Source organism: Ceratotherium simum, chromosome 29 (genome assembly GCF_057802395.1).
Source record: "Ceratotherium simum simum isolate JZ-2026a chromosome 29, ASM5780239v1, whole genome shotgun sequence".
NCBI lineage: Eukaryota > Metazoa > Chordata > Mammalia > Perissodactyla > Rhinocerotidae > Ceratotherium > Ceratotherium simum.
In genome coordinates, this window is record NC_141928.1 from 2463116 (window position 1) to 2488596 (window position 25481).

At 56.8% G+C, this 25481-nt stretch overlaps 3 protein-coding genes across 4 annotated transcripts; 1 reads left to right on the top strand and 2 right to left on the bottom strand.

Annotated features, from left to right (window-relative positions):
* Positions 1 to 7743: 7743 nt before the first annotated feature.
* Positions 7744 to 9668, bottom strand: LOC147913167 (uncharacterized). Its single transcript, XM_087418819.1, has 2 exons — positions 8646 to 9668; positions 7744 to 8417 (listed from the first exon to the last, which is right to left on the bottom strand). Exons 1-2 carry the CDS (start codon positions 9184 to 9186, stop codon positions 7765 to 7767), a joined length of 1194 nt encoding a protein of 397 aa, XP_087274945.1. The 5' UTR covers positions 9187 to 9668; the 3' UTR covers positions 7744 to 7764.
* A 3342-nt stretch (positions 9669 to 13010) lies between these two features.
* On the bottom strand, positions 13011 to 16814 carry MRPS2 (mitochondrial ribosomal protein S2). Its single transcript, XM_014782308.2, has 4 exons — positions 16739 to 16814; positions 16458 to 16583; positions 15625 to 15754; positions 13011 to 14120 (listed from the first exon to the last, which is right to left on the bottom strand). The coding sequence occupies exons 1-4, from the start codon at positions 16776 to 16778 to the stop codon at positions 13541 to 13543; spliced, it is 876 nt and encodes a 291-aa protein (XP_014637794.2). The 5' UTR covers positions 16779 to 16814; the 3' UTR covers positions 13011 to 13540.
* Positions 16815 to 17134: 320 nt separating this feature from the next.
* On the top strand, positions 17135 to 23978 carry PIERCE1 (piercer of microtubule wall 1). 2 transcript variants are annotated; one of them, XM_004423639.3, is made up of 3 exons: positions 17135 to 18187; positions 19264 to 19342; positions 22062 to 23978. In XM_004423639.3, exons 1-3 carry the CDS (start codon positions 18045 to 18047, stop codon positions 22116 to 22118), a joined length of 279 nt encoding a protein of 92 aa, XP_004423696.1. In that variant the 5' UTR covers positions 17135 to 18044; the 3' UTR covers positions 22119 to 23978. The 2 variants fall into 2 exon arrangements, with proteins under 2 accessions (XP_004423696.1, XP_004423695.1); XM_004423638.3 differs by having other exon boundaries at positions 17143 to 18187; positions 22016 to 23978.
* Positions 23979 to 25481: the final 1503 nt, after the last annotated feature.

Consider the following 25481-nt stretch of genomic DNA (forward strand, 5'->3'; position numbering starts at 1 on the left):
GAAGTCCACGTTGTTGAGCCCACACATCACCACCACCCCTGCCACCATGGCCACTTGGTTCATGAGGCCATGGGGCGAGGCCGGGGTGGCTGGGAAAGAGGCTGATGGGTATCCTCAGACGGGTCATCCTACCCTCCTGCTTATTAAAATCCTCACCTGCTGAGGTTCCCCTTCGATAGGCATCGACTTGGGACTCAGAGATCTTCACATTTTCCACCCATTCAGAGAGGTCTGTGCACATACCCCTTCCCCAGACATCCTTGTCACCAATCTGGTTCTTTCCAAGTCCCTGATCATCCGGATAAACCACTGGCCCCAGCCCCAGACTCAGTGTGGAATCTCTTGTCTGGCCGTTTCCCCTTGCAGGCAAAATGAACCACCAGGTGCACTGCTTGCCGTTGCCCCTCTGGGAGGATGTCCCTCCACCACTGTCCCTCAGGAACCCCCAAACGGGCTGGAGTGCTGCCGCTGTCCGCTCCGGTGCTGCCTGTGTTCTTAGCAGAACAGGCTTTCTCTTCCTCTGTCAGCTGGTCCCGGGGAAGTCCTCATGAGGCCCTAGGTGCCGGCTGGCAGAGAGGAGTGTAGCAGGAGTGGGGACCAGGGACATTTGGGTCACTTTTTCATGTAACTGACTTATGCCTGCTGTGTAGACCCCACTTCATGGCTCGGTGGGTCAGATAACGCCCAATTCATGATGGGCAGCTCAGGTCACGTGGTCACGTGATAGCCCGTGGTTAAGCGTTCATTCTCTGCCAAGAGCTGTTTCACACAAGGAGAATAGTCGTTCGCAGAGGATGGCAGGGCCTTGCTCCAAAATCCCAAGAGTCTGTGGGGTGACTCACCTATAGGGGCTGCCGGAGGCGACAAACAGCATCCCTGCCTGCCACTGACACTTGCGGCACCATTGGATCTGCCGGATCACGTGGCCCAAGGGGCAGAGCAGCTGGCACCGTAGCCTGGACCTGCTGCCGGGCCTTCTCTGGTTCTGGGCCTCACTCAGCACTGCTTGGTCAACGAGCCAGAGCAGGATGCTCAAATGAGGAATGTGTGATTCAACGTGGCCCACACTGGCCTTGTGTCTCTTTTTCAGTTGTAGGAGAGGCCAGTTGCAACAACGTGTCCTTCACCTGGAAGGGATGTTTTGCCATGCCCCTCACCACGGGACCCCCAGAAGTTTCACTGAGGAAGAAGGCCCCTGAGTTCTTGTGGGGTGTATCTCTCACCCTCTGACATGCAAATGTCTTACCAGTAAGTCTAGGCTAGTTGCTACTTTTGCTTATTAGGTCCTGTCAGCATACTGTCACCGATGAAATGGACCAGTGAGATGTCTTGTGGAGGGAAAGGCGCTCGGGATCCCTGAGAGCTGAATGATGACGCAGGGCTGCAGAGTCGATAGACACCCGAGGTAGGACAGTGACCGTGTGTTGCTGACCTCACAGCTGAAAGCCAACTGCTTCTGGTTTTTGCTAGAAGGTATGGGGAAGAGGCATTGGCTAGATCAAGAGCTGCACGCCCAGGAGCAGGGGATGTGTTGATCGGCTCAAGCAGGGAACCCATCCCTGGTACAGCAATTGGAGTCACCACTCCCCGGGGAAGCTTGCTGTAACCCACGGCCGTCCTTCAGGATCTGTCGTCTTCCGCACAGGCCCAGTAGGGGAGGAGAGTCAGGTTCCTGTCCTTGCTGGTGGCACTCATCTCTGCCATTCCTCCGGGAATGCGGTATGGCTTTTGGTTTACTATCTGCTCGGTTGAGGCAGGTCGGGTGGGTGGTGATGCTGGGTCCCGAGGAGAATCAGGAGTGTCTTCGAGGCCGCTACAGCAGGGGCTTCATTACAGTGTCCTCCGGCCAGGCAGGGTTAGTCTCCTCCAACGGGGTGGAGCGGCTGCTTCTACTGGCAAAGAACACTCGGTAGATTGGAAGGGTCAGTAGCCCCAGCTTCACCAGGATCCTCCCAGACGTCCCCATCCCAGCATCTGGATCCCACTGCTTCCCAATCCACACCCGCACTCTAACAGGCGTTGAGCCTCCCTGGGAGGTCGGGAATTCGTTGACGTTGCCATTCAGCCCGTCAAAGGATGCAATTCTGAGTTTGGTTTTCAGCAATCTCGGCTCTGTGGCCACAGGAGATCAGGGTTCGTTACAGGGCAGGCGTGAACACTTGTAGGTCGTTTATGCAGCCCGTGAGCTGGGAACCCAAATCCTTCAGCTCGTCATTTTCCCCACTTTGTCCTGCATGGTTGGGAGCAACCAGCCAGTCTCATTATTCTTGCTAGTTTGACAAAAATGTTCTAAGGGATCAAATACGTGATCACTCAGGACTTTGCTTCTTGTAAATATCTGATTGGAGGTGTCCAGGGGCTATTTTGGGATTCCTCGTTGCCACATCACACCATGGACCGTGAGTGCTTCTTTACTACTGATGAAATAGAATCGTCAGTACATTTCAGTCTCATCAGATTCAGGAACTGTTAACAGAAATCCCAGACCCATCAGTAAACCCAGAAAACCAAACCCAGATTCTTTTCCTCTAGAACTACTCTAAGTACAAAATGTGCATTAGTCTGGGTTCTCCAGACAGACAGAAGCAATAGGATATGCATATATATGGACAGAGATTTATTTTAAGGAATTAGCTCTGGTGATTGTGGAGGCTGGCAATTCCAAAATCTGCAGGGTGGGCTGGCATGTTGGAGACCCAAGGAAGTTGATATTGAAGCTTGAGTCTGAAGGCATTCTGGAAGCACAGTTCCCTCTTTCTAGAGGGACCTCAGTCTATTTTCTCTAAAGGCCTTCAACTGATTGGATGCGGCCCAGCCACATGGTAGAAGGTTGTGCTCACTGATGAAGCTTGGCACATGGCAGGGACCAGTCAATGCATACTGAGTGAGGGACGGAATGAATGAATGAAACCACGGAACAGGAGTCCTTACAAGATGAGCCTTTCTTTGTGGTAGGGTCAGAGGGTGTCACAGCACAGGCCCGGAGGGTGGCACGGAACGTGCCTGGCTGTCTTTCCAGCGCTGAGCCTCCTTCTCCTGTGACGTGCTATCCTGGATCTTCTTCGCTCCTCCTCAAATAATGCTGAATACTCCAGGGAGCAGGGCAGCAGGAGGGGACCTGAGGGGGGACTTCCCAGAACCTGTGCCCTGGGGGACCCCTGTGACAGCCTGGCAGGGGGCTCTTAACACGCTCCAGTCACTGGGGAAGAGATCCACAAGCCATTCCTAAGGTAATCCTCCCAACAACCCATCAGGAGTCCCAGTTATTTCCCCACTTCACAGATGGGGAAACTGAGGCTCAGGGCCTCGCCTGGGGTCACCAGCTAGAAAGAGGCTGAGCAGGGACTAGAACCCCCATCTCCCTGACTTGGGATAGTTTCTAACTGCCGTCTTGCACTGTGGCCTCCTGGAGCTCAGGGGTCCTGATTCCCCTGGGACCACACCCTCCAGCGCTCCAGCCCTCACTGAACTCAGGGGGCAGAGCTGCCCCCTCTGCCTGGGGCTGGGCCTGGTGGCCGGAGGAGGGCAGGCCCTGGGCACCCTGGGCTCTCCCAGGACCGGGAGCAGCCTATCCCCCCACAGATGTGGTTTCCCTGGGCACCAGGACCGAGGGTTCTTGGACTCCAGAGCCCAGAGGTCCCTCTCATGGCATCGAGCTGCAGCCTCCTTGTCAGGGGGGCTCCATGGGGTCTAAGAGACCCTGGGTTCAAATCCCAGCTCTGCCACTCCATGGGGGAACAGAGGAGCAAGTCTCTTTAAGCCTCAGGGTCCTCGTCAGGGAAATGAAGACAATACTCCCTCCTCTCCCGTGGGTTGTTGGAGGATTCAATGACAGAACTCAGCGGAGAACAGAGGCTGCGTAAGTACTGTCACCATGAGCTGTTCCTGCTGATGTCACCCCACTGAGACCCCCCTGCTGCCCTTGGCCAGGGACTTCTGCCCCTGTCCCCCTGCCAGGCGTGCCCAACTCGCTCTGACTCCGTTCTTCCTCCGCGAAGCCTTTCTCCACCCGGAGTCTAGGGGGGTGTCCCTCAGCTGGGGGCCCGCAGCACCGGGCTCCCCTGTCAGACCCACCACAGCACTGGGACTGGGCAGGACCCCGGCTCACGACCTGTGGACAGGGACTGTCCTGAGCGTCGACAACTGCACTCGGGGCGCCCTGACTGTGTCATCTGCTCCACAGGCCATGTGTGGGGGCACCCAGTGACGGGGCTTCTTCCCTCCCAAGGCTAAACTGAGCTGCCCTGTGCTCCCAGAGACGCACCCTCCCACCCCGTCTCTCCATCACCAGGTAGAGAGCACCTTGCTCCCAGGGCGCCAGCTGCCCAGGGTGGTTTGGTGACGGTGATGGGTGGTGTTGTCCAGAGGAGAGTCTTGATGGGGACGGTGACTCTGGTGGGTGTGATTCCGGGGCTCCAAGTGCTGTCTCAGTGAACTCGTCTTCATACCTCCATGTGAGGTCGGCTGCTGCTGCCCGATTTCACAGGTGAGGAAACCGAGGCTCCAATGGTAATGCCTTCCCAAGGTCCCCAGGGCTCTCTCCCTTGTCCCCACTGAGCAGAGCCCCCTCCCCTGCAGCAGCTGAAAGTGCTGCATATGTGAGCTGGGATCTGGCACAGGGCAGGGGCAAGGTCACTGCTCAAGGACCCTGAAGTGCGGTAGGGCTCTGTGGCCTGCTCCAAAGCCCCAGCCTGATGCTCTGACCTTCTGGCACCTTCCGCAAGGCCCCTGCTGTGCCTATTAAAGGTCCCTTCTGCTCACACAAGCTCAAGTGGGTGGTGCTGTTGCAACTGAGAACGTCTCCTGGATGGAGCGGGTTCAAGGTGGTCCCTGTGACTCGCTGAGCTGCCCTAGGTGAGCTTTCCTGACTCATAGGAGGGGGCTCTGCGCTTGGAGGGAGAGGGAGCAGGAGTGTCTAGGACTGAGCCCTCTTCCATCCTGGATGGCGGGTCAGGCTGCTCAGCTCAGGGGAGTTAGGGAGCAGGAACGGGGGGGCTGGGGCGGGGCCTGGGCCAGTGTGGGGGATGGGGTGGGGCCTCTAGCAGAGCAGGTCACCCCAGGTACCTTCATCTTCTCCATCCCAGCTCCTTCTCCTCCCTCCCTGAGGTCTCTGCCCAGGGTCTCTGCACCACCCTTTCCCAAACAAGGCTCAAAGTGACAAGGAGACCTTGGATGTCGGAGACTGTGACAAACACTGTGACATCATGTTTACATTATGACCCAGAATCTCCGCTTCGAGGGATCTGTCCTAAAGAAATAGAGATTTATGGACGCGGATGTTCCCTTCAGCAGGATGATGGGAGTGAAAATTCGGAAATGGCCCGTGGTCCACAGCAGGGGCTCTTGGGAAACTCTGATGGGGGACACAGAAGAGGAAGGGGATTGGCTGGCCAGCGTCCCCCCTGGGGAAATCAGGTTCCAGGAGAGCACACACCCCGGAATCCTCCTTACACGACATCCACACATGCACACGGGCACACACGTGCACACCAGCATATACATGTGCACACGCATGCACACATGTGAACAGGCACCGGCCCACACGCATGCACCCACGGGCACGGGACACATGGACACACACACACGTGCACACCAAGGGAAAGGACTGGGAGGGTGAACACCGCCTGTTAAGGGCACATCAGAGTTTCCACTTAATTCTTAATTCCTTTAGAATTCATTATTTTACTATAATAAACGTTCATTGTCTTTGTAAGAAAAATCTCTAAAAATGAAAACTAAATAACGTACTTTACTCCATAGATGAGTGACAAATGGATGACATTTAACATACGATTCTAATCTTCTCAGAACTAGAGAGGGAATACACGCACGTTCTAAAAAGCTTAAACCTCACCTGCAGGAGAAGACAGGAGACTGGAAGGTCCCACCCCCAGAGGGGCTCTGTGAATGGTTTGGTGTGTGTCTCTCAGGCTCTCTCTGTCTCTCATCCTCTGTCTCTGTCTCTCTCACACGCAGACTCATTTCCATAGATGCCCGTCTCCCTGTCGATGTCACATACATGTGTCATACACACGGGATGGATGGATCCCGTCCCCTCTCCACGGACATTAGTGTTGTCTCCAATCCCTGCTAGTTCAACCAGTCTGTGATGAAGACTCTTGAAAACACATCTTTGGAAACTTGGGCAAGAATTCTTGGGGGATAAACTCCTGGCATCTGCACTGCCTGACACCCGCAAGTGCACACACACACGTGCACACACTGTACAAGAATTCCTGGGGGATAAGCTCCTGGGATCTGCACTGCCTGACACCCACAAGTGCACACACACAAATGTACACACGTGCACACACTGTACAAGAATTCCTGGGGGATAAGCTCCTGGGATCTGCACTGCCTGACACCCACAAGTGCACACACACAAATGCACACACGTGCACACACTGTACAAGAATTCCTGGGGATAAACTCCTGGGATCCAACCTGCTTGACACCCACAAGTGCACACACACACATGCACACGTGCACACACTGTACAAGAATTCCTGGGGATAAACTCCTGGGATCCGCACTGTCTCACACCCACAAGTGCACACACATACATGCACACACGTGCACACACTGGACAAGAATTCCTGGGGGATAAGCTCCTGGGATCTGCACTGCTAGCAAAGGCTGCCCCTGGGGACTCTGGTGGTCCTGCACGTGTTCTCCAGAGAGGAGGGTCCTCTCACATTTGTCTCCAGGGGATCTGCTGGGGCCTCTGCTTCCTCACCTGTCGCCGGGGCTGGTCTCCATCAGACTATACACCTGCCAGTCTGCTGGTGACTAGTGCCGTCTCCACAGTGTTGACGTGCGTGTCCTCATCGGGAGGCCGAGCATCTCTGACATGTGCGCCCATCTGCTTCTCGCTCCTTGGAACTGCCCATGTTTGCTCTCTGTCCCTTTTGAAAACACTGACTTTCCAGAGTTTTTGGACCACAGGGATGTGAAACCTTTCTCTGGCCTTGGGTTATAAGGAATGCTTTTCAGTTTGTGGTCCGTCTTGCCAGCTTTCTCCATTTTTCTTTTTTTTTTTTTTTTTAAAGATTTTATTTATTTATTTTTTCCCCCAAAGCCCCAGCAGATAGTTGTATGTCATAGGTGCACATCCTTCTAGTTGCTGTATGTGGGACACGGCCTCAGCATGGCCGGAGAAGCGGTGCGTCGGTGCACGCCCGGGATCCGAACCCGGGCCGCCAGCAGCGGAGCGCGTGCACTTAACCACTAAGCCACCGGGCTGGCCCTCTCCATTTTTCTTGTTTTTGTTTTGGCCACAGGAAGAGCCAGGCGTTTCCTGTCTGGCTTCTGGCTCTGGTGTCACACTTAGAACAGCGGTCTCTACCCCGAGATTATGCACTTATTTACTAAAAGGGCTTCATTTTATACATCTAGTCTTTAATCCATCTGGGATTTTCCTTTCAAATAACAAAAATGCTATTTTAAATAAAAAACAAAATTAACCAGTTCCATTCATAGGAAACAACAAGAATAGGTAAAGGAACAGAGCCAGAAAGCAGATTAGGGGTTGCCAGGGCCAGGGGAGGGAGGAATGGGGAGTGAGTGTTTTGGTGCAGGGCTTCCTTTTGGGGAATGAAATATTCTGCAGCTAGACAGTGGTGATGGTTGCACAGCACCATGAATGTACTTAACGTTCCTAAATTGTACAATTTAAAATGATAAAAAATGAAATTTTATTATATTTAATTTTTTAATCATATAGTATAAAAAATCATAAAAAAGTAAAGGAAAAAATAAAATTTTTTATTGTGACAGAAACAGTAACAGAAGAGAGAAAGGAAAGTTCTGGTGGGGGAGTAGGTCGAAGGTGTGGCTCGGGGGCTGGTGAAGAGGGAGGTTCCAGAGCTGGCTCTCCCTGCAGGGACGGTGAGTCCTGAGCTGGCTCTGGCCTCCTCCAGGAGCAGGTGCGGGGCTGGTTCTCCCTGCGGGGACGGTGAGTCCTGAGCTGGCTCTGGCCTCCTCCAGGAGCAGGGGCAGGACTGGCTCTCCCTGCAGGGACGGTGAGTCCTGAGCTGGCTCTGGCCTCCTCCAGGAGCAGGGGCAGGGCTGGCTCTCCCTGCAGGGATGATGAGTCCTGAGCTGGCTCTGGCTCTCCTGGAGGAGCAGCGGCAGGGCTGGCTCTAGCTGCACAGTTGGCGGATCCTGCCCTGGCTCTGGCTCTCCTGGAGCTGCTGCAGAAGCTGGCCCTGGATGCAGAGTTGCTGCTGGAGCTGGTGGTGGTGTTGGCCCCGGCCCTGGTGCTGCTGCTGGAGGTGGCTCTACAGCTACTGACGGAAATGCCTCCAGCTCAGGATCTGGCTTTAGTTCTGTCGCTGCTTCAGCAGCTGAATCTGCATCTTCAGATTGTGCAGGCGCTGGTGCTGGAGCTGCCGCTGGATCCTGAGACGGCAATGAAGCTGCAAGAGGAGACCGACATGTCTGCCTTCCCACTGCGGCTTTCCAAAGGGATAAAACTCCCGCTGCCTTTTACAGAAGCTCCCATGCAAGGACGCACTGCAGGACGTCTCCCCCGAATACAGTCCACCAGACAGGTGGTCTGAGGCCGGTCTCTGCTCCTGGCCCAACACCTGCCTCTGGGGGCTCCTCTCTGTAGACCCAGTGCTGACCCCTCCCCACGCGCTCACCTCTGGGCTCTGCCTCAGTGGGCTCCAGGTCCTCCAGCTGGGCCAGGAGAAGGTGGGCACGGCGCTCCAAATCAGAGCCGGGCATGTTGAGCTGCACGTAGGCCACCAGCTGCTTGAGGCAGGGAAAGTCCGGGGGCTGACAGAAGTCCTCTGGGTACTGGTCCAGCCAGGTGCCCAGGATGGAGGAGATGGCACTAGGGGTAGGCGGGTGGGCAGCAGAGTTGGAGGCCTGGCCTCTCCTTCCACGCAGTCCTCCCACGGCACCCCTGTGGAGGCTGGGCTCCTGGGCCCGCCCCTGCCCATGCAGAGGCCAGTCCACCCCAGCCCACCCTGACTTGGTGGTCCAGGCAGGGGCTGCAGAGAGTCTCCATGGGAGGGAGCCCTCCATCAATGGTGGGACCATCTCCCCCTTCCTCGGGGAAGCCTGACACCCTCCTGTGTGTCCCCCGCCCCTCCCCACGGGAACATCAGCTCCACGAGGACAGGGAGGGCTGTGCCTGCTCTGTTCATCGCACTGGCGGGCTCGCAGTAGGTGCTGCATGAATGTGAGAGGGAGGAGGGAACAGGCAGAGGGTGTCCTCCCGCCCAGCCTTCACGGCCCTCGTGGCACCTCCGCCTGCAGCTCATGCGCCGTCGTGCTGTCTTATTCTCTATGAGGCACGTGTGGGTCTGTCTTCCCACTGACACTATCTTGGGAATGGGGACACAGCCGGGCCAGCCCCACGTGCAGCTGGGCTCGGAGGACCAAGGTGCGAGGCTGATGTGTGAGCAGGTCCCTCCCCACACCTCCTTCTGGGGCCCTCGGATCAGGGAGGGGGCGAGCAGGGCTGGGAGGGGCTGGGGTGGGGATGGATTCTCTCAGGGGCCGGCTCTGAGCCTCTAGCCTCCTCTCTGCTCCCTGAGGGGCCTGGACCCCATCTGCAGCTCTCTGACTCCTTTCCTCCTGCAGGAGAGGCCCCCAGACCTCAGCCCTCTAGCAGGAATCACAAGATATGTGGGAGCCAGGGGACTGCCCTGCCCCTCCAGCCACAGACCCCATATGTCCCCCACCTTGGAGACAGGAGCCTTCCTTCTTGACTCAAAGCCCAGGCATTTCCTAGTTGTTCCTGGGGTCTGCCACCCTCGTCACAATCAGTGTAGACGAATCCATATCTAGAGGAGGCCAGGAGGGTGTCGCATGGAATGTCCTGTGTCCACTACCTGCTCTGGTGTCTAGTGGGCCTGGCTGACTCCCTGACTACATTGGAGCTCAGGAGGACAGGGATTTTTGTGTCTGTCCACGGGGTGGGGTGGCTGGGGCTTCATGTACATTTGTTGAATGAATGGGGTCCAACCAGCACCTTGCCAGACATCGGAGTGGGCCTGGGCCCCCACTCAGCCCCCAGGGATCCCTGCTCTGCCTACACCCAGGATGGGACCCCCATGTGGAATCTGAAACCTCCGTTAGAAATGGGAAAACAGCTTTGCCCGAGGCCACAGGATGGTGAGGCTCGAGGCAGGAGCTTCTTCACGGGGAGAGGAAGGTCACAAATAGAGACAACCACAGCCCTCGGCAGCCGTTCCCGCAGGGCCAGGCTCGGGTCAGCGCTGTCCTGGGCTGATCTCAATAGTCCTGACAACAACCCCATGAGGTTGTCCTCTTAGCTCCACAGTTTTCACACAAGCAAACTGAGGCTCAGAGAGGTGAAGGGACATCCCTGAGACACACAGCCAGCAGGGGGCAGGGAGCCTCAGAGCTGTGGAGGGGCGGGGCTCACCTTTTGAACAGCAGGTCTGGGGCCTACTGGGTGGCAGTGAAGGCTCGGTAGGTGCACAGGAAGAGGGTGACATAGGAGAGGTCACTGCCCTGGAAGGCAGGCACAGACCCTCCACCAGCTTCTCCAGGGTGTCTGCGCTGACCGCCCCCACCCTGCGGGTCTCATCCAGGTAGAGGGTTGACTCATTTTCACACTGGGACTCATCTTCGGACAAAGAGGGACAGCTCAAAACACCGACAGTACAAAAATACTCGTGTTTGCTTCCTGAAGTGCAGCAGTTTGTGAAGGATCGGCTCGGACAGTCTTGCCAACGTGAAAAGTAACTTTGCATTTGGCCAAGGCTGGGGCTGGACGGTGGCGGTGGAGGAAGGGAGGAGCCCCGCTCCTGGGGTCGGGACTGCGGCCGCCAAGGGGCAAAGCCCCGGCTGGGACTCTGCGGATTGGCCTGGGCAGCGTCTGGGCAGGAGGCCTTCCCTCGCCTCTCCGGGCCTCGTTCTGGAGGCCCCTCCACGGCAGCACTCACTCGGAGCTCCCCGGCCCTCGTTGGCAGCGTGGAGCTCCTGCTCTCACCCGCTCTGGCCCCAAACCCACCGTGAGCCCCGCTCTTCCAGGCCCTTGCTCTGGTGGCTGCCACTAGTCCCCCCAAGCTGAGCAGGGCACAGCCCTGCCGGGCCCAGAGGAGGTCAGGTCTAAGCGGCATGTCAGGCACTGGCAGCAGGAGGGGAGGCCTTGGCGGGGCCAGCCCCCTCCTCTCCTGACCCCAGGGCAGGCCCCCTCCTCTCCTGACCCCAGGGCAGGCCCCCTCCTCTCCTGACACCCGGGCCGGCCCCCTCCTCTCCTGAACCCCGGACCGGCACCCTCCTCTCCTGACCCCCGGGCCGGCACCCTCCTCTCCAGGCCTCGGGCACACTCACCATCTCCTTCGGCGGTTTCTGGGCTCTCTTGGGGTTCATCTCCAAGGTGGCAAACTTGGAGGTCCCCTCCTGCCAGGGTCAAGAACGGGGTCAGTGAGGCCATCCCCACCTTTCACCTACGACCCCCTGGAGCCTGCAGTCGGTTCAGAAGGGCCCCCAGGCTGCTTTCCCTGGAGCGGCCCCCACCCCTGCTCTTTGCCCCGTCAGCCTGCGCCTCCTCTAGGTCCTCACCACCCCTGAGACCGGCTGGCTCATTTTGGGGACTTGTCCACTTTGTCACCCACTTGGCAGGGCCGCCCATGCCAGCACCCCCAGAACTGGGTAGATAGCATGTGACCAATAAAAACCGCTACCCTCGCAGGTTCCAGGGGGACCCTCAGGGGACAGAGGATGGCAGGGGCCAGACAGGCCATCAGTGCGGTTCCCACAGGGGTGTGGGGTGGGGGCCACTCCAGGGTCTTCTGGCCTGGACACGCAACCCTGTTCTCTCAGGGCTCCTTTATCTTGGCCAGGGCTGCTTCCCTCCCCCCAGCCCTTGGACCCCAGCCCCTAAATCAAGGACGAGAAAACAGGGCCAGTCCCACGTCACATGTGTGTTCCTGCCTCCCTGCCTGTCACTCACGGTCCTGCACAGGCCTGACCAGCCCCGGAGCTGCCGGTGACGCCCTCCCTAAACGGCCTGCTTCTGAAGGGTGGTGTGGGCTCTCTGCCGCCCTCAGCCTCGGGGAGGCCCCGTCAGGTTCCAGGAACTCCTGTTCTGTTAGTTTTATATTGTGTTCTGATTGCAAGGGTCATGGCTCCCCCAGCTGGCCTCTCTGGAGCTCCAAGGGACTGGGGGCCCAGCCAGGCCTCTCCATTAGGGCTCAGCTTGGGTAATGTCACCCGCATACACCAAGGGGAGTAGTCTGTTGGGGGTAGGGCTCTGGAAGGAACCCTCGATTGATGTGCCTGTGAGTCTGCATTGTCACACTTCAGGCGTGCACAGTGAAGCGATGCTAGTCAGTGGGTGGTTTCTCACTGGTGCCCAGTTCCCTGTGCCTTCTGAACCACGTACTCATGGCACCCCCAACAAACACCAGCAACCCTCACCATGCACCCCCCACCCCCAGCCCCAAAGGAGAGGCTGACTGGACATGGGGACTCCTGTCCCCTCATGGGCTTCTGTAGGATCTGGGCTGGCACAGGCAGGCATGTGTCCACCCATGAGGACCCCGCTGGGCCGACGCTCCCCAGCAGACAGGCTCCTCGGGGTGGTCAGGCACTGGGAGTATAAATGCTGAAAGCAAGGAAGAGGGGTCCTGGAAAGAGGGGCCCTGCACCTCAGCCCAGGAACACAAGTCTTCCAGGGAAGGCCCCACAGAGCATCAAGAAGTCCCTGTGACAAGTGACCCCCCGAGTCCTTCCTGGACTCCCCGGGAGGAGGCCTGTGCAAGATGTAGGCTCTGACGCCACCTCCCGCCTGGGCTGGTATAACCAGGAGGGTCATGGGGACCTCAGAGCTGCAACACGGAAGATGGTGCCCTCGAGGGGCAGATGGGGACACTGCTGCCCCATCCAAACACCAGGTCCACACACCGGCCGTCTCCGTGAAGCTCCAGGACCCTGAGGGCAAGAACGCATCTTGTGTGCTCGGTGGGTGTCTGATAAATGCCACATGGATGAAACTGAATTCACATGGACCACACTGCGGAACCTGAAGGTCTAAGCCGCGTTCTGCCCAAATCTTGTTTTATTTCTGCTGGACTCACGCTGTCTGCTTTGCCTGGCCTGTCCCAAGCCAGAAGGGATCTTCCAAAAGGCTAGACCTGCAACCTTACGTTACTAAACAGCCCGAGACCAGGCAGCGGGGGAAGCCGCCCAACCTGGGGACATTTTGGTTGAGAAGAATCGAGCAGGTCTAAGAACCGTCCTAACACACAAAGACTAACCCCAAGGTAGAAGCGAGGACTTCAGATTCCAGGGACAAGTGTCTTGCGCCCTTTTTGGACAGGCTGCTTGCCGGCTGTGTGGCTGCCGGGCCCCAGGGGTCTGAAGTGGAGCCCTGGGAGGGCAGCTGCTGAGAACCGTTACTAGTGGCAGGGACCCGAGGTCTGGAGGCACTGGGAACGTGATGAGGACCACGGTCAGGGCAGGGAAGGGGGCCCAGCTTAGGAAGAGGCTCGGCAGTGGTTTGTATTGGGAGGAGAGCAGGCCCGTCACGGGAATGACCCAGGTCCAGCCTGGCCTATGCTCCTGGGGAAGGAGGGTCGGCTGGACTCTGGCCCTCGGCCCCCGCCTGGCCCTGCAGTCGGTACAGGGCCTCGACCTGCCTCCGCTTCTCCTTGGCCCGGCTGATAGTCGTGCGGAAGAGCCTGCAGAAGAGGTGCACGGCCGGGGGCGAGTCGTCGTTGCCGGGGACGGGGTAGGTGATGAGGGTGGGGTTGCAGTTGGTGTCCACGATGCCCACCGTGGGGATGTTCATCTTGGCTGCGTCTCTCACAGCCACATGGGGCTCAAAGACGTTGTTGAGCGTGTGCAGGAAGATGATGAGGTCCGGCAGGCGGACCCTGGGGCCAAGGAGGAGGGGGGCGTTGGTCAGCAGGCCGCCCTTGAAGTAGCGGGTGTGGGCATACTCGCCACAGTCCCGGGCCGTGTTCTCGATCAGGTGTGAAAACTGCCGGTTGCGGCTCACGAACAAGATGATGCCCCGGCGGTAGGCCACGTGGGCGGTGAAGTTCAAGGCCTGCTGCAGGTGCGTGGCCGTCTGTTCCAGGTCGATGACGTCCTGGTCCAGGCGGCTCCCGAAGATGTACGGCTCCATAAACCTGCCGGAGACCCCACCAGGGCGAGAGTGAACAGGGCTCACGCAGCCAACCCCACTGGCCCCTTCTCATCCAGACCCCACCAGTAATGCCCAGGCTCCTCTGGGGGGGCACACCGTCCCCAGGGCTGGCACAATGTGCAACCCCTCACCATGACGACAGACAGCAGTGAGGACTCATCCCAGGAGTCACGGCTGGGGGTGACCCCGGGTGGGGTGGGGGCGAGCAGAGCAGGTCTGGGTGGCAGGCCACTTCCAAGTCTCAGGCAAGTGGCCTAACCCTTTGAACCTGCACCTGGTCATGTGGGGATCCTATCCTAAGAGGACTAATCGCACATGGATGTCTGGATGTTTAATCCTTCTGCCCAGTGCTCTGCATTTAGCAGCCACTTTTATCATTATTATTGTTGTGTCTGAGGATTTTCAACCGAGGTCCCTCTGAGGCACCAACAAAGCAGGGGGTGCCCCTGGCCCAAAGTATGAGGGGCTGGGGCAGGGGGCAGCCAGGCCTGGAAGGGGAACCCTGAGGGCAGAGGTCCGCTGCTGGCCCCGGGCAGGGGAACGGGGACAGGAGAGACTGGCCGGCTCCTCAGCAGCTCCCTCGTCCTCACCTGAGGTCACTCTTCAGCTCACTCCCATCGGGATTCCGTCCCCTCCTCTCAGTAGAGTCTGCCCGAGGCACCCACGACCTCCATCCTGCTCGGTCATGGGCCTTTTCCTGCCCTCACCTCCCCTGACTTCTCAGCAGCATCCCGCAGTGGACCACCCTCCCCCTCCCCGTTCCCTGGCCACACCTCCTCTTCCTGGACTGCCGCCTGGGACCTCTCCTCTCCACCCTCCTCTCCAGGTGCTCTCAAAATGTCCCCCTGACGTGGTGGCTCCCCAGGCCCTGGCTGCTCCCTCCTAGTCCCTGCGTGACATCTGCACTGGGGTGGCCAAAGGGTCACCCCTCACAGAATCTAAGCTCCTGATGTCACCTTCCCCCACCTCCAAACCCCACCCAGATGTCGGCTCTGCCCACACTACCTCCCCGGGGAAACCCACAACCACCTCCCTCCTGGCCTCCCACCTGCCCCTCCAGTCCATTCTCAACTGTCAGAATGGCCACGTGAGAAGATCGGCCCAGTTATTACTCCTCTATGTAACCTCGCTGACCTCCCCTCGAGATGCAGGGGCCTCGCCAGCCCACTCACCCCCTCTCCCAGCTCACAAGACCGGCCACCAGCCTTTCTTTCTGTGACCCTGCCAGCAGCACCCTGCCAGCAGCAGGTCCGTCCCCACCGAGGGCCGTGAGCCTCACTCCAAGGTACAGAAGTCTGGTCCACGGGTGGCCACGAGCAGAGTCTGAGGCTAAATCCTCTCTCCTCCTTGGGGCTCAGGGATCCCACTGGGAGGAGGAGGGGGCTGTCCTCAAACTGACACACACCAGTACAAAGAGTGGCCTTGGACCCCAAAGCAGGAGGGTCCCCTGCCCCCCAGGAACCACCACACTCAGGTGTGGCATCTACCTGTGCCGACAGCCCGCTTTGTGCCCCAGGTGCACCCGGGCATCGAAGAGACTTCTCACGGAAAACAACTCCTTGACGTTGAAAAAGTCGGAGTGCTTGAGGGGCTCGCTGAGGATCCTGTCGTTGAGGTCTAGGACAGGGAGGAGAGGATGCTGTGGTCTCCTGCCCCTCTACTCCCAACCCTCCAAAGTGGGGGCACAGGGCTGGGGCGAGGGGCAGTGAAGCCCAGCCGCTGAAGGTGCCCAGGGCCATAGGGTCTTTTCAGGAGCCTCGGGCCAGAGGCGGGGTTCTGACCACGGTGTTGCTCCCGGGTAAACCGGGTCAACCACCCTGCAAAAGGAGAGAGGCCCAGCTCGTTTCTGAGGTCCTTCTGCAACCTCCAGGCCACCAGCACAAACTTCCCATCAGAAGTCCCGGGAGGGCTCAGGTGCCCCCACTCTCAGAGTGCCTCGGTGGCCCTCCCCAGGGAGCCAAGCCCTGCGTTAATCGCTGGATCACCATCGTCTCCCCACCCACCCCGGGGGGAGGTGCAGGCCTGGGCCCCGTCCTCAGATGTGGGCGGATGACTGAACTGCTCAGAGTGGGTGGGACCAGAGTTGGGACCCACGTGGGCGTGACCCCAGGGGCACTTTAAGTGCGCGCAGCACCCAGTAGGTGGGGCTGCTGGCGGGGGACGCAGGCCGCCCCTTCTCCCTCTCTCGGCCCGACCCCTCCAGGGTTCGCATCTAAAGCAAGGGCCCTCAGGACTCCTGGCGGCAGACGATTTCAACCCAAACTGGGGAGGCGTGGCGCGTTCCTTCGACCCCGCGTTGGTCTGGAGGAGCCCGCGTTACCGCTGCTGCCGTCGGGCTCGCTGACGGCGGGGGCCGCGGCGCTTCCCAGCGCTCTGCCGCTCGCCCGGGCCGGCCCGGGGGTCGTCGCCTCGAGGAGATGCAACCGCAGCGGCCTGGGCCGGACACCTGCGGAGAGAGCCGACTCGTGGCGCGCGCCCCGCCTCCCGGCTGCCCTCCCTACTTCCCTCCCTCCAGTGCGCCCGCCCGGCCGGGGCAGCATCCCTGCGGGCCTGGGGAGGAGGGTCCCCGTCCCGCCCTCAGGGCCCCCCGGACGCGCTCACCCGCGCCGAGCAGCCGGGGAAGGCCCAGGCCGGGCGCCATGGCGCGGACGCAGCGGACGGACAGGCGGACACGGGCGCGCGCGCGCGCGCGGTCCCCGGAGTGGCTCTTCCTTCCGCCGCGGCCCGCGCCCCCGCCGCACCGCCGCCTGCAGGCCCGGAGGTGCCACTGCGCGCCCCGCAACTGTGCCCCTGGACCCCCGCTCCGAGGCGTCCCCGCTCTGTGCGCCCCCGCCGGCCTCCCCGCGTCGGAGCGCGCCGTCCTGGGGGTGCGCGCAGCCCTGAGCCCGACTTCTGCCCGCCGCCGCCGGCCGGGGCACCGCGGACGCCCGAGGACGGAGGAGCGGGCCGGGACTGGGGTCGGGCTCGGGGTCGGGGTCCGGGCGGGGGCTGGGGCAAGAGCAGGGTCGGGCTCCCGGCGCAGGCGAGTGCGGGGTCTGGGAGGCGCGTCCCCTCGCCCTGTCCCCCTTTCCGGAGTCCTGGCCACCACTCTGGGAACGGCGCTGGGGGCGAGGCGCTGGGGGCGAGCCCCTCGCCCCCCAGCTCTCCCCCTCCCTGCACAAGGCCCGGCGGCCGAGAAGACCCAGGAGCCGTCCCCGTAGGAACCTGCCGGGCGATGGGGACCCTCCTCACCTCCAGCCAGTTCAACACCATGTCTCGCTCTCCAAAATCGTTTTTAATTTTTTAAACAATATTTGGCTTAGGAGGACTCCATCAAGTTAGGCAAATCTGGAGTCTAAATTTGGACTCCGCGTATTGGGGACATGAAGTCCCGGGGTCAAGGAGCACCCCTGGCGGACACGGTACGGGTCAGATCGTTGCTTGCCGAGCGGCCTTGGAGAAATTTAACTCTGGCAATTTGTGATGAGGTCCCAGGACCTGGGGTCTCCTTTGCCCCCAAATCCACTTTCCCCTGCATTTGGGAAAATGTTCGGGTGTGTCTGGCGCCGGATGAGTGCTAATAACCGAAAGCTCCCACCCTCCCGCGCTGAGCGCGCAGTGTGCGCTGGAGACCCTCGGGTACCCGCGCTACAACCCCAGGAAGTAATTCCTTATTATCCCGGCCAGCCCGGGCCCTTGGTTACTCGCTGTGGAAGGTTCTAGATCTCCCATTTCAGCCCCACGGGCCAGCAGGGGGCCCCGGCCTGGCAGTCGCGGCGCCTTTAAGGACCGGACCCACGCGGTCAGGTGACCAGGCCGTCGCTTAGCAACAGGACGCGGCGCCGACCCTGGCGGCCCTGGCTGCGGAGAAGCTGTTTCCTGCCTTCTCCTTATTCCCCGACGCAGCAGCGCGGTGGACAGAGGCGAAATGTCCGAGGAGAACCCCCAAGAGTGCGCGGAGCCTGTGGAGGCCAAGGCCAAGGTCCTTCCCGAGAAAACCAGCGACTACTACCGCGTACACGAGGACCTGCCGGTCAGGTTCAACAACCCCGCGTGGTTTCGGGGCTACAGGTCAGGACGCTGGAGCCCCGTCAGGGTCCACCTGGCCTACACAGAGGAAGGAGTGGCCGCCTGGTCCAGCGGGCAAGCCGGGTGCCCAGCTGGTCCTGCATGCGAGAGTCCCCCAGGTCCCAGCTTGTCCTGGCACCCACGTTCAAAGGGGGTCAGCTACTGGCCGCCAAGTGAGCTGCCAAAGTGGTGCCGAAATCTTTAGAGACAGGAGTGAGTGGGCCTCCTGTCCGCGCAGGTGGGGCGGTGGGTGATCCACGCCCCCCTCCCAGAGAAGTCGCAAAACCCAGTTCTGGTCCCAGCTCCACTGTTTTGTGGCAGGGTAGGTCTCCTCCCCTCTCTAGCTGAGAGGACCCTGTGCAGAATGTGACTTGGCAGCACCTCTGTCATCAATGCTGCTGGGTGAGTGAGCTGTGGCGGTTACAGTGCCCTGTGAACCCTAGGACGCAACAGTAAACCCTCAGTCACAGCCGCGCAGGTGCCAGCGCCTTCCCGGCCCTCCCTCCTTTAGTCTCCTCTACGGTTCTGTGGAGTGGGATCTGCTCTGATCCTCATTTCCAGGACAGACAACTGGGATGTAGAAAGATATTACCTTGCCTGAGGTCTCATAGTAGGAGGCAGAGCTGGGATGTCTGAACCCACAGCCCACTCAGTTAAACTGTTCTGCTAATAGTGTCAGTATCAGGATGCAGGTAGGTTTTCTCCTGGAAGCTCAGAAGTGCAGGGACCTCCCTGCGTGGCAGGGTCTGGAGGCTGAGCCACAGCTCCCGACCTACCCAGGAAATGACAGCACGTGCCAAGGCCCTGCCGCGGCTGAGGGCCGGCACTTACCACCTGGGAGTTCTTCGGGGCTTTGGCCTGCCGTGGGGAAGAGCAAGGGCAGAGGTGAGCACAGGGGTCAGGGAGGCTGAGCCTGCCAGGAAGGCCAACCCTGCCCACCACGGGAGCCCACGTGCATGGCTGCATCACCAACCCGGGGCATTTCCAACAAAGCTCCATCAACCAGATACTTTAAGGCTGTGGCTTGTGCAGAATTAGAATAAATGAATGGAAAATAGAGTGTGTTTCTCCTCTACCAGGACCAAGGAGCCTGCCTCAGTGTACAGGACCAGTAACCAAGCTTACGGGGGCAGAGCCCCCACGGTGCATGAGATGCCGGTAAGCGGGAAGCAGGGAGGGCGGGCATGTGTATGTGTATGTGTGTGTGGGGGTCTCTCGGAGGAGGTGAAAACCCCGGAGTTCTCAGAGGGGCAACACGTACATCGTGAGTGGGGATGGCGAGGGGCCCAAAGTTCCAACATCACAAAGGGGGAGGGGGCCCTCAAGTCCTTTTGGAACAAGGCAGAATAGAAATAAACGAATGAATGAATTTAGCCATGAAATGTTGAAAGAAGGCAAGAAGTTCAGGTAGACTTGCTGATGCCGTCCCAAAGGGCTGGCCCGGTTCACACACACACACTCGCACACACACACACACCTCTTGCAGCTTAAGGCAGTACGTTTCGAGGCAAATAAATGAAGAACTGTTTTCTTTCTGGAATAATACTTTAAGAGAGGTTAACTTGTGATCTGAAGGGTAGGACTGGCCGAAAGCACAGGTTGCACGTCGGTGGATGCAGGGATCTATGAGCCTCTGGGGAACCCCGACCCCTTTTTGAGATGGACTTCACACTCCAGGGGCCCCTCTCAGAACCCCCAGACACCCATGCTGGGTCCAGGTGAAGGGCCACATGGACCAGTGTAAGCATTCCCCGGATACCCAGGACAGAAGGGCCACCCACTTTGGGGTGACAGTGTTGTTTATTCTTCCAAAATATTCCTCATTTTAGAAGATCTGGGGGCCGGCCCGGTGGCGCAAGCGGTTAAGTGCGTGCGCTCCGCGGCGGCAGCCTGGGGTTTGCAGGTTCGGATCCCGGGCTTGCACCGACGCACTGCTTGTCAAGCCATGCTGTGGTGGCGTCCCATATAAAGTGGGCACGGATGTTAGCCCAGGGCCAGTCTTCCTCAGCAAAAAGAGGAGGATTGGCATCAGATGTTAGCTCAGTCCTGACCTTCCTTACACACACACACACACACAAAAGATCTGGATAATTGCTTACTTGTTTTGTGGGGGATAGAGCCCTTATGAGAAGACTATCTAGAAAGTTTCTAGAGCTTGTGGGGGTCACTCTCCCAGAATTGAATGATTCCAGATTTTCCCCGGGGATCAAACATTTCCACGATAAAGACCAACACACTCACTCACTAACAGAGGTCCAAATGTTTGCTTTTATAGAAAAGACCATTGAGCAAAGGTTCACCTATAAATAGCGGGGTCTGCCGTGTGCTGGCCTGACCAGGCAGGCGCTCCCGAGGAAGGTCGGGAGGAGGTGCTGCTGCTGCTTCTCCCCCTGCTGCGTCTGGGCCCGTCTGTCAGTGTCCTGACCTGACTGTGGACGCTGGACTCAATGGGCAGCTTTCAGTGTTTACTTCCCATGCGGGAACAGAAAATAAACATGCTTGGTTTGCATGTAAAGAAATATACTGAAGCCTGCTATTCTCTTTGATGCTGCAGTGGTGGATATATGTCATTATACACTTGTCAAAACCCCTGGAGTATACGACCCAAAAAGTGAACCCTACCGTACACTCTGGGCTTTAGCTAATAATAACGTACCGCTATTGGCTCAGCTGTAACAAATGTACCAACGAATGCAAGCTGTTCCAACAAGGGAAGCTGTGTGTGTGGTGGTGGGGGGCAATGTGCTGCTTAGTGTCTCTGGAGGCCTAAAACTGCTCTAAAAAATAGTCTATTAAAGAAAATGCACGGATGCCATTTCTCTGCACTTGCTTCCTGCCAAGGAGACACAACATCAAGTGACCTGCTTGACACAAGGATGGCCTAAGACAGGTCACCTGTCCAGGGTAAGATATCTGGCAGAGGCCCAGGCCACTGAGGTCAGAAATCTCAAGGTCACCTGTGGTGCTGGCATAATTCCTACCTCTGGGTGCCTGCACACATGAGGAGCCTCATCAGTGTGCCTCACCACACCCCGACTTCGCCAGGGCAGCCCCTCCCCAGGGCAGCCCCTCCCCAGACCCCTTGGCTGGTGGGGCGTGGGCATCAGAATTTTTTAAAAGCCCTACAGGGGATTCTAATACACAGTCAAGGTTGAAGCCCACTGATAGTGAGGTTCTCTCCTTTCCACAGAGGAGGAAACTGAAGTTCAGAGAGGTCCAATAACTGGCCCTCGTAGCACAGTTGGTAAAAGCAGAACTGGGGTTGCTTTGGGCCTGACCCCAAGTTAATGTTCATAACCACACCCAGGTGATTGATCCTTCTATCCGTGTATAGTGAAAGGAGGCATGATTAATAATTATTCCCGGACATCAGGCATAAATTGGGAGGGTCTGGGGCAAACAGCCATTCTGCCCACCCTGGCTTCTCTGCTTCCCAGGAATGGAGATGACATTTTCTACAAATTCTTATTTTTCTTCCCCAAATACCTAACGACTGCGCAAGAGTATTAAAATGCATCATTAGGGGCCGGCCCAGTGGCATAGCGGTTAAGTTTGTGTGCTCCGCTTTGGCAGCCTGGGGTTCACCGGTTTGGATCCCGGGCACAGACCTACTCACCGCTCATCAAGCTATGCTGAGGCGGCGTCCCATATAGAAGAGCTACAACTCTACAACTAGGATACACAACTATGTACTGGGGCTTTGGGGAGAAAAAAAGAAAAAAAAAAAAAGAAGATTGGCAACAGATGTTAGCGCAGGGCCAATCTTCCTTAAAAAAAAAAAAATAAATAAATAAAATGCATCATTAATCAGTGTTCCCTTTTCACTTCCAGAAAGTATTTTATCCAAATTCGAATAAGTTTTCCAGACAACTTGCAGCTGGTGGAATGTTCCGGAACAATACTTTCAATGTCTTCATGGAGAAGAGCATCGTGACAGGTCCTGACAACTACATCACCTCCTACGACCGGCTCAACTTCCACCCCAGTTACAATGTCAACAAGCCGTCCATCTGTGATTGAGGGCGGCTGGACAACCCCTCCAAGGGTGTCCTGACTCCAGCTTGAGACCTGGAGGATCGTCATCCCTGCTCTGATAATTTGCCCAACTGTGAAGGTACAGACTTCAGTGCTTTCTCTGAAACTATTTTCCTCTCTAGCTCAGAAAAGTATGCAAACAGGGCTGTAACGTCCTACTCTCTCTATTTTACATCTGCGATGGAAAGGATGCTATTTAACGGCTTGAGTTTCCATTAAACAAATTGACACGTCCCGAGTTCCCGACGCATCTGTAATCAGGGAACAAGCAGCGCTGTGGGCGTCCCGGGACCCAAATCTTGGCCTGGATGCCGGGAACGCCCCGATAACGCCACCTGTCTTTATTTGGGAGCCATTTTTATACTCATGACAAATTATGGATCAGGTTTCCTGTTTTTCTAAAGCACCCTGGCTGAAATCTGCACAAACACAGCAAGGCCATGGCGCGAGGGGAGGATGGCAAGGCTGGGGTGTGGGCGAGGGCGGGGCCGGGAAGGCCGAGAGCAGACCCCGTCAGGAAAGCTCCAGGCAGGGAGGCCATTACTGTCCCCGATCCGTGAGGCCACACGTGGGGTCACAGGGAACGTCCTCCGGCCAGGGACAAGGGCCGGGGGCAGCAGGCAGAGCACACGAACAAGGCTGGCAAGTGCTGCTTGTGGTGGAAGGGGAGGTGTACATGGAGGTCTCTACTTTGTGTTCACTTTAAATTGTTAATAAAAAGTTAATAAAAAAAAGCAGGCAAGGAGTAACATTTTTCTCAGGTGGAGGTAATAACTACATTAAGTGGATCTTTTCCTCTATGTAGTTAGCCCTCAATCAATGTTTACTGTGGTTTAGAGGGTCCTCAATAAGAAAAAAAATTTTCTATGACAGTATATATCTTTCAGATGTAGATCCCCCACCTTCCTTTATGAGAACAAGACATGCTCATTACAGGACATTTGGAAAATACTGAAACCAGACAGAAGAAATCATTGTCACAGACCATTAATAATACTTTCTTTACAGAGGTTTTTACCCAGAGATTTTACTCACATACACATTGGGCAGAAATTAAACACCATGACTGGTTATTTCTTCACTAAAAACGTTTTATTATTAATATGCAAAAGTAAACATTTTGGCTACATTTTTAATGTCCAATTTGGAATGGAAATGGTTTCCAGAGAAAATCAATACACTTAATAGAAAGATACAAAGCTGATCCTGAAGCGAGCATCTATGTCACGTCCTTCTCCTTAGCTGGAAAACCAGCGGAGACCCCAGGCATCAAACTTAAAATTAGTTTTTACAACCCTTCATTAAAAATACCAAGATACCAAGAACACTTCTGTTTAGCCTCTGTTGAAATGAAAAAAGAAAAAGAGTGCCTTATCAACCAAACTCACCAAAAAGAAGGAATTCCTTCCTCGCAGCAGACAGTGAAGCGGGTTCACGGCCGTGGAGGATCACGCCGTCCAGGCAGGATAACTGCTTTTCCTCCCAACTCAGAGCTGGTGAGCACCGCCCTGTGCAAAGAGACAGCGTCCCCAGAGCCAAAGGCACGGGAGAGGCCCCTGAACCCGCACAAGACCCCCGTTCTCAGCTGTGGGCGCCATCAGGGCTCAGGCTGAGAGCATCAGTCGAGCTGACATGGACCAACAGGACAGATGCCAAGCTCGCTGGGCTTTGAGAAGTTAATTCTGGCGTCATAATCAGGCACTGAGTGCTTTAATGAATGGGTCACAGCCAATAAACTGCTGTTTCCGTAACAGTTGCTAATGAGTTAATGTAAAGTTAGACTCTGCATTTATTCTAAATAAAGTAAGTGTCTGGAAAGGTGGAAAACAGAAATACCTTTGGTATAATATACATGCCCATCTTCCCCAAAACTCGGTAACTATCTCCAGCGCAAGCTCCCAATACCTGTGTCGTCCTGGCGCCGGGGCCCCCCGGGCCTCTGGGTGGCTGCACTGCTCCCCGTTGCCTGCTGTCTTACGGTGTTCAAACGGCTTTGATGTCGTCACCTCATCCAATACTCACACCTGGGGCAAGTCTGACTCCTGGACCTCCATTTTCGAGCCCACACCTGGGCTCGAACCTGCTTTCGGGATGTCCTGGGAGGGGCGGGGTCATCAGCATCTGACCCCACAGATCTGGCCCTAATTTTCTACATATTTGCACTAGTCATGCAGGAGCTCCAGCGATGGTAAACTTTGTGAACTTGATCTTTTTTTGGTGAGGAAGATTTTCCTTGAGCTAACATCTGTGCCCATCTTCCTCTATTTTTTGTATGTGGGATGCCACTGCAGCATGGCTTGATGAGCAGTGTGTAGGTCCGAGCCTGGGATCCGAACCTGCAAACCCCGGGCCACAGAGGTGGAGCGTGCGAACCCAACCACTCCGCCACGGGGCCGGTCCTGTGAACTTGATCTTTTTAATGTATTTTCAAACTGGGACCTTTATGTGTTGAGGGAGAAAAAGAGTTTAGATTGATGGGTCTAACTGCACCCGACAAGACCGTGTTTTCTGTTTGTGGTGACGGCATGCAGAAAGGATGGTTGGAAATGGACAGGAAACGACATCCCATCCCTCTTCCGACCTCTGCACTGAGTTCTTTCAAAGTCTTAAATCCAATGAGGACAATTACAGAAAAGGCGATGGGAACACTTCATGTGACAAAATCCAGTTTCCCCATAGGATTAAATAAAGCGCACGGCAATTCTTGAGAGCCTTTCTTCATCTAGTGGCCTTTGCTTTATTTGGCCTTTTTATTCCAGTCTGAAATGAGACACTGAAAAGTGAAGTTTCATCACGCTTGACTAATCGCTTAATTTAGCTGCTGGGTTGGCTTAAAGCTGCGAACTTCTTACTCAAGGTATATTTTCATTTACGTTTATCTTTTTCAGTAACCTTTTTTAATTGTAGTCAATTAGACTAAATGGTTTCAAATATATAGTAAAATATATTGACATTGAAAAAAAAAATCTCTAGGTCCAGCACACCCAATACCAGACGTTCTGCAGATCATGTGCCCCCAGTAGCCTTGCCTGGCATGAACCTGGCTGTGGTTTGCAGATACGGATTGTGGGATTATGCTGTTTACTCCCCTCTAAACAGGCCCTTACATTAATTTCAAGGCGGGGGGCTCAGGGTGGCAATACTTTTTGTATATTTATAAGAGCAGACGAGGAGCTAGTATTTAAATTTATTGCTGGATTTCCCCGTGCAAGTGTATCTCAGGTTGGAAAAACCTGCCGACAATTCAGATTCTGAGCAACAG

Coding starts and splice junctions, on each gene's coding strand:
- PIERCE1 (XM_004423638.3), top strand. CDS start 18,045: ATGTCCGAGGAGAACCCCCAAGAGTGCGCGGAGCCTGTGGAGGCCAAG. Junction 18,188..19,263: donor GCGTGGTTTCGGGGCTACAG/GTCAGGACGCTG, acceptor CTCCTCTACCAG/GACCAAGGAGCCTGCCTCAG. Junction 19,343..22,015: donor CCACGGTGCATGAGATGCCG/GTAAGCGGGAAG, acceptor TTTCACTTCCAG/AAAGTATTTTATCCAAATTC.
- LOC147913167 (XM_087418819.1), bottom strand. CDS start 9,186: ATGCAGCACCTACTGCGAGCCCGCCAGTGCGATGAACAGAGCAGGCAC. Junction 8,418..8,645: donor CACTGAGGCAGAGCCCAGAG/GTGAGCGCGTGG, acceptor CTCCTCTTGCAG/CTTCATTGCCGTCTCAGGAT.
- MRPS2 (XM_014782308.2), bottom strand. CDS start 16,778: ATGGCGCCCGGCCTGGGCCTTCCCCGGCTGCTCGGCGCGG. Junction 16,584..16,738: donor TCCCCGGCTGCTCGGCGCGG/GTGAGCGCGTCC, acceptor CTCTCTCCGCAG/GTGTCCGGCCCAGGCCGCTG. Junction 14,121..15,624: donor AAAGCGGGCTGTCGGCACAG/GTAGATGCCACA, acceptor GGTCTCCGGCAG/GTTTATGGAGCCGTACATCT.